The sequence below is a fragment of the Heliconius melpomene genome, chromosome 15 (genome assembly GCF_056956725.1).
Source record: "Heliconius melpomene rosina isolate 202511_hmr_F chromosome 15, ASM5695672v1, whole genome shotgun sequence".
In the NCBI taxonomy this organism is placed as follows: domain Eukaryota; kingdom Metazoa; phylum Arthropoda; class Insecta; order Lepidoptera; family Nymphalidae; genus Heliconius; species Heliconius melpomene.
In genome coordinates, this window is record NC_140403.1 from 4,903,616 (window position 1) to 4,915,362 (window position 11,747).

Sequence of the window (11,747 nt, forward strand, 5' to 3'; positions counted from 1 at the left end):
CATACACTTAAATAAATTATATATTTTGGATAAAACCTTAAAATAAACAATTAATAATAAATATGGCCATACAAAATTCTTCTTCATAAATTCAGTCTCTACAGATAAGATGCAGAACCATATTTATGTATAAAATGTGGCACTTCGGCTGAAAAATGGTCAGCATGATAGACGAAATTGTTTCGTGATGTTTTGCAAGGTGAATTCTTAAGTAAGATAGGAATTTTCTCTGCATGTATTCTAAAATTGACTCGATCAGAGCTTAACGTTCCAGTCATTACTCTTTGGAAACTTGAAGTAAGAAGCCAGAGTTCTTGTTCACCTTTGAGGTTATTTACAACTTTCATTCCACTGGCAAATTGAAGCGTTTCCCGATCTTCAGCAATTAGATGGAAGTTCTCTCTGGAGAATTCGGTTCCAGTATCCCAGCACCAGACACTTGGTGGGTCCATGAGTCCAAAATACATAATATCACTGTCATCAATGGCTTCAGCAGCTGATTGGTTAGGTCTTTCGCCGGAAAAGACCTAAACAAAACAAAACATAGATTATTATTAACATAGTTATGTAAATTATTACTAGTACCTAGTTGTTTTATTTCTATATTAATTAATATGCAAATTATATATGAAGCATCTCCTAGTTATGGCATTAATTACATTCAGGTTTTTCTTATGCAATACCTGATACCGAGTTAATCCTGCATAAATCTTATATATTTCTTTAAAATAAGTAATATGATTAAAATGTTCACCTATGAAAGAAAATATATATTTTTTATAATTAAGTAAATATTTAGCAATCATGATGATTGAGGAGGTCTCAAGTAATAATATAACAATAGATAACACTTTTAACATAATATACATTTTATATTACGAAAAGAAAATATTAAGGAGTCGCCTAATTCAATATTTTTTTAATCTTAACTTATTAGAAATTATAGAAATAGCAAGACTTTCAAATAATTGCAGTGTATACTTACGTTAATAGAGTGAGGGTTAGCGTTGGAGTCATGGATGAAGGAGTCGTTCCTGAGCACCTTAGTACGTACTACATTTTCTGTTGTGGATGCCAACGCGTGGAAATATAGGAAGCGATCTTTGCCAGGAATGTACGCAGATAATGCCATTCCCAAAATACCATCCATCAAGTCGAAACTTTCACCTTAACAACAATATGTTTTATTTTAAAAAGATATGTCCAACTTTTAAAATTAGGTACACAATTAGAATGTATTTAAAATATTACAATCTCTTTTTTTATAAATTACTATTAGTTTAGAAAAAAAAAGATTCGAGACACCATTCGCTTTAATAAGCTACAGTAAATAAAAAAAGTATTCTTCTCATAATTACCATCAATTGTGAAGGTGCCTCGTGATGGGTAAGGATACATTAATCGATGATTAACTTTCCAAGAGCGGTTTCTGGCGACATCCACTACTAAAATTTCGAAGCCCGATACATCTGCAATATACACGTAGGTGTCGGAACAGTCCTTAGGACCACGCCCTCGCACGTCCACAATCTGTTATCATTAAAAGATTAGTATTTATAAAAATGTTTATTAAAAAATATTTGGTGTCCACGTAATTATTCTCGAATGTATTAATTTATATTAAAATGTATTAATTTATTATATTCTCACGGTCATCCCCGGAAAGTAGCTTCAACACACTCTCCTCAATCTCCACTTTACACTAAGTGTATATACTTATACTAAGTAATTAGGAGTGTGATAAGTTACTATCAAAAGACGGTAACAAATCGTCATATAATGTCATACCAGAACGATTGATTTGATTGAAGGAAATAAATATCAAATATTTGATAGATTCGTAATTAATTTCCTTTCCTCCAGTGGGGATAGGAATTCATAACCAGTCGATTTTGCAGCACACTTTGTGCCACTGCGCCTCGACTGACCTCGCTCTGGTGCCGGGACAAAGCGCGGCGTTGAGTTCCGCTTCTCAGCACGCAATATCTCCATAATTAAGCGGGAAGTGGAGAACGGAGTGTCTTAACACTTGGTTCCCTCTGCCTACCCAGCAGGGTTGTTGGTATCCCGCACATTGCTATGTGCGGGATACAACGTGAAGCTGATAATTAACTTATTAGATATCCTTAAAGCTATTGTCATGACAGACCTATATATTATGTACATATGTACAGAAGTACGTATAGAGATTCACTTACTGGTGTAATGAACAATGAAGTTCCAACGTAAGTCGAAGGATCCGGTCGATGCCGATAGATGAGCTGGTCCGTGTGCAGATCAAATGCGAGGAGTTGTGGGGAACAAACGGCGTTGTCACCAATTTTTCCCGAGTCTATCACCCACAATCTATTGCATTTGTCAATCTGAAATAAACCACCAAATATACCATTCATTATACACTTAATTAAAAATATATATTGATAAAATTTCTCATTTAACATCATTCAACAACACCAACCCCCTAAAATACAGGTTTTTTCCCAGCTTAGGGGGTGGGGAACCATTTTATACTGTGTAACTTGTACAAACCTCTCTCATTTAACGCTTTGTTGTCTATGTAGTTAATTTCTTTTGTGGAAATAAAGATTATTATTATTATTATAGCACAGTCGGACAAACGTAATTGTTGATGCTTCGCAAACAAACAAAACGTTTAACGTTGTCATCGGTCATTAGTGATATAATAATTTGTTTTATTTATTATTCAACCTGTCTTTATATAAAAATCGAGGTATGCTTTTGTATAGAAACAGTTTGAACAACAAAAACATTGCTAGACTAAGTAAATCATAATAGAAAGTATTTTTGTTTCATATATAAATAACTAGCGGCCCGCTCGCGGTTACACCCGCGTGAACTTAGCGAGCACCTACGTCCCATAAGTTACTCTTATGCAAAATTTCAGCACAAATTTAAATTCCTAGCACATGTAGTTTCTGAGATTTCGTGATGAGTGAGTGACCTTTCGATTTTATATATATAGATGACTGGTGAATAAGAATACTAACACAGAATTGACAATTTGAGGTGTTGCTGGTCAAAATATGCCATTATTTTTGTTTTTCAAGCATCAAATTGACTTAGTATGGTTTAATTAATTTCTTATGCAATTCATCTGTTTTTTTTTCTTTTTCTTTTCCATTATTATTAAATAAATTTGAATATTATGCTGAGGCCAGTCGTGGCGCAGAGGCACAAGCGTGAGGCTGTAATAGCGACAGGTTATGGGTTCCCACTCGAGGATATGAAATATTTAATATTTCGCTTTGGTGCCGAGGCAAGCGCGTTGAGTTTCGACACTCAACACACAATACCGCCATATATTGGCGGAAGGTGGTAGCGAAGTGTCTTCACACTATTCTCCCTCTGTCTACCCTGATAAATGCGGGATGCAAGGTGAAACTGAGAAAAACAACTTACAGCGACTCTAAATACGGATGTCAATCCATCGCAATTGTGTCCTTGATTATCGTGCCAGCTGTAATCAGGGTAGGCTACGATAAGACCCTGGTCGTTGACAGTCCCCAGGGTGATAGGACGACCTTCGTCAAATCTTGGTATCGTGACGAAGATCCGTGATTTTTCTGGTCCTTACAAAGCAAAAAAAGTTAATTAAAAATAGATTGTCTTGTTTTCCTTCATTTAATTTGTTTAAAACATTATATAATATTTAAATACAGTTTAAAATACATTGTGTTATAATAAATAACCTCAGCTCTTAAGAAATAGATAGGTATAAGTTTCTGCTAACAATCCCCGTGTCTGTTACGAACACCTAATTGTGGTATACCAATAATAATTACCCGTATATAATTACTATAATGTGCTTATTATACCAAGTTCTAGAATTTTAAAATAGTCAGGCTACGTTAGTCGTTCTATGGTAATGTGAATAAATTATAGAATGAAATGATTATAAGCCTACAAAATCTTAGGGAAAAACACCCAATTCATTCATTTATTTCATCATAAAATATTTTTGATTGGTTTTTAATTGGTTTCTTTCAAGTCTTCGTAACTTAGTGAAATAACTCTCCGCCTGTATCATACATATGGTATGAAGGTTGTCCAAAAATTGTGCCTACATTAAAAAAATCGGTAGCTCGATTTCGTTAAACAAAGCGTAAAGTTAGCTTTCGTCACTCGATTTAAATAGAACACAGTGTCTTAACACTAGGTTAGGAGAACACTAGGTCCACCAAAATTTGGGATAAGCGTATATAATAAAACACCTTTCAATTAAATAAAAATAAAATAAATGTATTATCTATATATATAAAAGGACTTGTCCTCACTGACTGAGGTAAGACGCACGCACAGCCGTAACCGCTCATGGTAGAAACGTGAAATTTGGCCAGATGTTTACTTTCGTAATCTGGACATCCACTAAGAAGGGATTTTGGAAAATTTTAACCCTAAAGGGGCGAAATAGGGGTTGAAAGTTAGTATGGACAAAAAAATTAAATCGGCACCGATTCTTATAAAATTTGAAATTCAGACGCTTAAAAGTATTTAATTGAACACGTGTTTCATGGTTTTCTAGAATTCTTTCCATAAGGGTGCAAATAAGGGATTGAAAGTTTGTATGGAAAAATTCTTAAATCGCCACCGATTTTTATAAAATTTGAAATTTAGACTCTTTAAAAATATTTCATTAAACACATGTCTCATGGTTTATTAGAATTCACCCCTAAATACGGAAGCGAAGCTGCGCGCGTCCGCTAGTATATTATAATTACCTTGTCGATGTTGCACGTCCACATCAATGGGCACCGAATTTCCAGGTACGTAGTACCGATTGTTGATAGCGGCTTCACGGGCAGACTCACTAGGGAACACGAAGCTCATCTCTGCCCATTGTTTGACGATCCTAAGGTTATTCTTTCCCGCCAGACCAGGCCAGCAGCACGCCAAGCAGTACGACAGTAGGAAAAATCTTTCCACACCGTACCCCATTTCGGCCTTATAGATGTCCAGAAGATGAGGATCTAAGACGACGAAAATAGATAAAATTAAGGCAAATAATCTCTTGTGAGATATTTTCATTAATATTGAAGCATAATACGTGTACTTATGTATAAGATAAAATAATGATAATATTTATATAAACATGATAAAAAATTATATTAATAAAGTTAAATATAGTGTGAATGTAAAAGTAGAAGATATAAAAATAAACAAATTACCATATCGACTAAGGAGCGATGTGCATACTTTGTTCTGTCTGGAGATCGGCATTTTACACGTTCATTTAATAAATACAGTCACTTTTAATAATAATCATGAAAATATTTCTGTATTGTATAAGTAAATAGAAAATAGAAAAATACAATTTTAATGATACTCAAATGTGCAAGGGCGGCGTTATCACTAAAAGCGATTTCTTACAGGCAATTATAAAAAATTAAGAAATTTATTTTTTTAAAAGAGGGCAGAAACTATTGTAAAAGAAATAAATTAATATATAATAAATATAAAAGAATAATACACAATAATCACATACATATGTAGCACAAACTTAAATTTAGTTTTATAATTACAATGAAAATGATATAAATAGCATTTTTAATACATTGTTTTCTTTTTTCTATTACTTACTAAATCTATTACAAAAAATAGAAATACACGACAAATGACTAAATAATCACTGAACGTTTAGAAAACAGGTGTCATTAGGAATTGGAATTTTTTCGATATACATAAGACCACTATCACAAAAAAAATTCTAATGATTTGTTCCAAACTTTAAAGAATAATTATTATAAAAACACTCGGGAAAGACATTACAAATATATCTTTATTTTCTGTGCACTACTAAACTGAATTTTAATATCTTTTCATTGTTAATGACGTAACTTATCACTTTTATTGTCGCGTTCCGCTTCATTGGAAACAAATATAAATCTATGAAAGGCAACGTGTACGTAGGACCGCATTTAATATGAAACTAACCGCCTTTAGAGTTAACCATAGATTTGGTAACCGTTACTTCTATCTCAAGAACTGATTATGCGAATTTTTTACGGCATTCTTTGTTCAAATATCATTAGTTCTATTAAATCCTATTAAAATTGTTGAATTTGAAAAGATCAAGCTACGTAACTAGAATGTGGGTAAGTTAATTTTAATTATAACAAGAAACTTCGCTCCTGTACAAAAAAAGTTAAATATATTTATAAAAGGAGACGACTAAGATATCATTCAAAGAAGGAAGAGAAGAGGACAAATAGAAATGTCACTAATTACTTTTGGTGAATTGAAACAGACGTTTAAGCAAATAGATATGACAATAATAAACAATTTGATTAAAATATTTAATTGAGACGTCTACAAATTGTAAGTTGTTAAGATTATAGTGTAAAAAAATTTTCAAAATCGGTTCACCCAGTCAAAAGTTATGAGGTAACAAACATAAAACAAAAATTAAAAATAAAAATAAAATACAGTCGAATTGATAACCTCTTTTTCTTACAGAAGTCGGTTAAAAATATTTTAGATTCAATCTAAAAACTTAATTTATTAAATAACTAGATTCTAATATGAACTAGATATACTAAATTTTCTACATATTAAATAAAATATGAACAACAAAATTATAAGCACGAACCAAACTTAATAACAACTTAACACTTCAGAAACGCGAAACGACTAACAGACATATGGCAAACGTCCCATCTATATTACAAGGGCTATAACACAAGGATATTGTTTTATCTTTTATCTTTTATGGTGTTAATTATAAGGTGACAATCAATGGTGGATTTCAAATAATAGAATTACCCCACGATTCTTCGTGACTGAGATGATGCAGGTATTTTTATTGTTCTCATGATTGCTATAGCTATTTCTAAACAATAGTTAGATTCCGCGTTCGCTGCGCAGGCGCACGGATTGCGACCACAAACGTCTCATCGTGACATTGAACTTGCCTCTATTATAATCAACTGTTAAATGGTCGCGCGTGGTCGTAGTGATTGCTGTTTTGATATTTATATTTTTTTAAGTTTTTAAATTTTATTTTATACATCGAGTACAATTTAGGGGCACAAGCGTGTGACTGTAAAACGGGTTCGCTCGATAAAAATTTAATATTTTCATTTCTTTACTATGGTATCGAGGTGCGGCGATGAGTTGCCACACTCAACACGCAATGCCTCCAGAATTTATCGGAAAGTTTTAAAACTGAATGTGTCAAGTGTCTTAACACAATTCTCCCTCTACCCTACCCCGCTACATGTAGAAAGTAAAATATATTTTAAAAAGAAAACTTTTAGATAAGACACCAAATAGTTCACTAGAAAAAAATATAGGACAAAAAATATATGTCAAACAAAAAAAAAGAAAATTTAAATAAACTATGTCATGACACAATCACTCAACAAAGTAGTTTTATTGAAACGATCACATATGGGTAAGGGTTAAGCAATTAAGAACAAACATTTTATGCGTAAAATATTTAAATTACATTTTTACTGTTATTTTTTTATTGTGTTTCTTTTATTTTAATAGTGTACATCATTTTAAATAACTGAATGGGTAAAAAAAACAATAGGATGAATATTTTTTACCACAAAAAATAATTTAAATTAAATTAAATGACGGTAGTCATTCAACCTCTTGTATTAAACAAACTAGCGAACCACTCGCGGTTTCGCTCTTTTGAACTATACAATTATTTATTAATTAATCTGAATTAAATAATAAATAATTGTAATTGAATCTGAATCTTTTGGCTGCAATAACTAAATAGCTTTTTTTTTCTGTGCTTCATTGGGCCTAAAATTATATTTTATTTAAAATTAATGTCAGCTAAATAAGACTGACTTTTTAAATTTGTAAACATTAATTAAACAAATCTCATGTAAGTGACTGTAAAGTCTTTTTTGAGAAATAAATATCTTTAAACCTAAATACCTCCACTCGTGTCTCGTATACATTTTGAGAAAAACGGTCTTGACGGACGTACAGGCGTACAGACGGACAACAAAGTACTCCTAACAGGTTCCGTTTTTTCTTTTAAATTATTTCAAGATACGAAACCATAAAAAAAACAAAAAAATACTTTAAAAAGGTTAAATAAAAGGTTATTTTGACATTTTAATAATATCATTTTTTTTTCTATAAATTATGCTAAGCTTTTATAGTAAATATGTATTATTAAAGATTAACACAGTCGTGATAGTTTTTTACTGATTTTACTGGTCAGGTAGCTACTCATCAGAAAATCTTTGAATGAGATTATAATATACAATATTAAATAATTAAACAGAGATAATACATTAACTGTACGGACTAATTGTTTATATAACAGTAGTTCGTAGTACAAAAAATCATACAATAAATTATATATATTTGATATATAAAATATTTTCAATTTTTGAAAACTTATAACAAACCCTATTTAACCCTAAAAAAATTAAACAATTATTTTTTTTTAATTAATAAGATTATGAATTTGTGAACGATATTGATATTTTACTGTTTAAAATTGAAATAATGAAACTTTAATCGTTGCTTGGCCATAGCATGATGCACGAACATGACTTGAAATAACGCAGTATCGTTATTTGCAGTAAAAAATTGTCAACTTTACTTTAAATTGTAAAAATTGTCAATTTATTACTTAGTCCTATAAATTCATATTTCTTTTTTTTATATTTTCTGCAGATAAAAAATATTATTACAAAATCCAGCTAATATTAAGTTATACTAGGTAAGTATTAAAGTATTACTTTTTGTGTTGATTATATTATTTGAGAATTGTATCATAACCTGCTTGCCGGTTTTAGTCTCTCTGCCTACCCTGCTGTGTGCGAGTACAGCTTGAAGCTGACATTTTTGTCTTTCAGATATTTTCAGTTTTCATAGTTACAATTAGTTTTAATTTTGCTAATTTCAAATTTAAACACATACCACATTATAGAGACGTATATACCATAAGTGATTTATTTACTTTTTGGAGGCAATACTTACGCTTTACAAGTTTGTGTTAGTTCTTATATAACATTGAACATATTCACAGACAAACAGAATATTGTAATATATATTAATTTATTTAATAAGAACCTGACCTTACATTTATTCTAAACGTATTTTTAACAAATATTGGAACTTGAACAACCTGAATTATAATAGATAATAAAAGGCCTTAGCAATAGGCTTTTAATAAATTGTTAGCTTTTCTAAGCAAACACTAAGGTTAAGGTTAACGGACGAGCCCACTGAGCCTCAAAGAACTTTGGTCGGGGAAAACCCGGACTTACGTACATACTAGTGTATCGATTAGGCGCGAGAAGATGATAAGGTGCAATAAGGTTACCGCTATTATTAGACTGGGCTTTTCTACAAATATTTTCCAAAGTGGGGTTTTGACTTTAGTTTTGAACTCATCTTATTATGTAGCTTTTATTTTTTTTATAATTTTCACGCTTGATTTTTTGTTTTTGAAAGTTCTGGGATGGGCACCAGAGTACTGTCATATGGGCAAGGACCACACAGCACTACTCTTTCCCTTTAATATATTTTCTACAAAACACTAGCACCGTTACCTATATTTTGTATGAAGATTCCTAGTTTTCCATGTCAATTAGTAAGCCGACATATTGATGTTAATTGATCTGAACCTAGCGATATAAGGGAAGGATGTTTCAATAACCACTAATCAAAATGTAACCATCTTTTTGTAGTGTATTTATTTAGGCTTCACTCTGTATCCCTCACATAGAAGGATAGACAGAGGGGAAACCTGGGAACCTATTGTTAAAACACTCTTTTCCCATTGAGATAATTACGTTCTCCACTTTTCGCCGAATTCTCAAGGCAATATGTTGAATAGCGACTCTCAACGCCGTGCTTTGTCTCATAACCAGAGTGAGAAAATGAAAATATTAAATATATCATTCCTCCGAGTGGGAATCGAATCCACAATCATCACGTAGGTCCCCGTACCATCACGTCATAGAAGTCATGAACTCATAGAGTAGATTTTATAAAAATAAAATATTACACACTTTGATTTCCTGAATTATTTATGCTAACTTATTTTACACTCAGACTTCAAAGAAGTGACTTCACTCATCAAAATTTTTTTTTTGTATATTAGTCATTTTTCTTTTATTTATGTTTTACACACCTAATTTTGACCTATGTGTGAATCTCATAAACCAGTTTAAAGCTTACGTTTGTAACCGGTACTGCTAAAAAGAATAATTTATTGCAATGCTAAAACCGCATATTGGAATAAAATAATAAATATTAATTGTTAAATTTTAACTTAAAGTCAGCTAAATATCTATAAAAATACCTATAAACCTATAATTATAATATTATGTCACGAAAATCTTTTAAAGTTAATATTATATTACTAGAGACTCAAAGTTGTCTCTCGCTAAAACTTATTTTTATATTACCAAAGGATAATATTTAAAAAAAAAATAGTAACCTTAGGTAGGTTCCTCCGGTGGTACCCTTAGAATATTTATACAAAGTTTCATACTAATCGGTTCAGTAGGTTTGGCGTGAAAGGGTAACAAACAAACTTACATTCACATTTACAATATTAAGTACGAAATATGATAAGATTACCTTTATACTATATAGAAGTATCTTCCAGCTATAAGAAAACACTATACAGAAAACACATTAAAAACTTGATTCTATACAAGCTAGTTACATATGCGAGCGTCCCATTCGAATGACGAACGCTGACTGTTAGACTTCTCTAAAAGGAATATATTTATTGTTAAATATTTGTTAGGTATTTATAATACAAACAATTGATTGGAATTTTCAATAATTAATTATTAATATAATGATAACATTATAGCTTATCCATATTTATAAAGGAAAAGAATAAACATTATTTATTAAAACGTGAACGGCACTAATTGGTCACGGTACGAAAAAGGATTATCATACGACATATTTCCATATAAAATAACTAAAATTATAATATAATTTTTGTAATACATTATTTAATTAAAAAAATACTAACTTAGGTTCACGCTGTATCCCTAGCGGGGTAATCAAATGCTACTAAAACATAAAAAATGGATTCACAATTTTTTGTAAGACAAATATAATCATAACATAACTGTAAAAGTTATTACATCTGTATATTAAATATAAATTAAAGAAATCTAGGAGTTTTTAAACAAACAACAGAAATTGAAAAAATATATTTTTTTTTTCTTTCTATCTGTTCCTAGTTTCGATTCACGCAAATACTATTGGGCCGATTTTATTGTAACTTTTTTGTTATAAGCTTTTATTAGTCCTTGGCAATATATAAGCTACTAGTGGACCCGAACGCGGCTACGCCCGGTTGAACTATACGAATATTCATTAAATATATTTATGAAATTATTTTCAGTTTTCCATAGAGAGATGCGTTAAGCAAACTCGTTTTGGGTGACGGTTTCTAATAACAAACTTTGCAAATCGTTGCTTAGCAACATGCTGCAACAAGCTGTTATTAACATGGCAGAATAAATTGCATGTCAAATTAATAAGTATTTTAATATATGGGTATATATCGATAATATTACAAATATGAGAAAAAAAAGTATCCTATGTTCATCCGAGACCCTCAAGTACCTCTATATGAGTATTTTATCATAATTGAATTATCGGTTTGGCCCTGATTGCGTAAAAGACAGACAGACAGAGTTATTTTTGAATTTATATTATAGGTATGGATAATTTATTTCGAAAGTCTGAATGCCTGATATAAAACCCATCTAAACCTA

The 11,747-nt window shown here is 31.0% G+C and overlaps 1 protein-coding gene across 4 annotated transcripts; it reads right to left on the reverse strand.

Moving 5' to 3' along the window:
* Positions 1-7: 7 nt before the first annotated feature.
* Positions 8-10,721, reverse strand: LOC146531412 (royal jelly protein-like protein). 4 transcript variants are annotated; one of them, XM_085198259.1, is made up of 8 exons: positions 5,599-5,937; positions 5,187-5,294; positions 4,740-4,988; positions 3,421-3,590; positions 2,199-2,363; positions 1,359-1,530; positions 986-1,167; positions 8-527 (listed from the first exon to the last, which is right to left on the reverse strand). In XM_085198259.1, exons 2-8 carry the CDS (start codon positions 5,236-5,238, stop codon positions 99-101), a joined length of 1,419 nt encoding a protein of 472 aa, XP_085054385.1. In that variant the 5' UTR covers positions 5,239-5,294; positions 5,599-5,937; the 3' UTR covers positions 8-98. The 4 variants fall into 4 exon arrangements, with proteins under 4 accessions (XP_085054385.1, XP_085054386.1, XP_085054388.1 ...); XM_085198260.1 differs by having other exon boundaries at positions 5,788-5,930; XM_085198262.1 differs by lacking the exons at positions 5,187-5,294; positions 5,599-5,937 and adding an exon at positions 10,585-10,721.
* Between the last annotated feature and the right edge of the window lie 1,026 nt (positions 10,722-11,747).

Excerpts from the sequence above, each read along its gene's own strand:
- LOC146531412 (XM_085198259.1), bottom strand. The coding sequence starts at position 5,238 with ATGCCGATCTCCAGACAGAACAAAGTATGCACATCGCTCCTTAGTCGA. Across the intron at positions 1,531-2,198 it reads CTTCATTGTTCATTACACCA|ATTGTGGACGTGCGAGGGCG; the intron begins GTAAGTGAATCT and ends TAATGATAACAG. Across the intron at positions 528-985 it reads CTAACCCTCACTCTATTAAC|GTCTTTTCCGGCGAAAGACC; the intron begins GTAAGTATACAC and ends TGTTTTGTTTAG.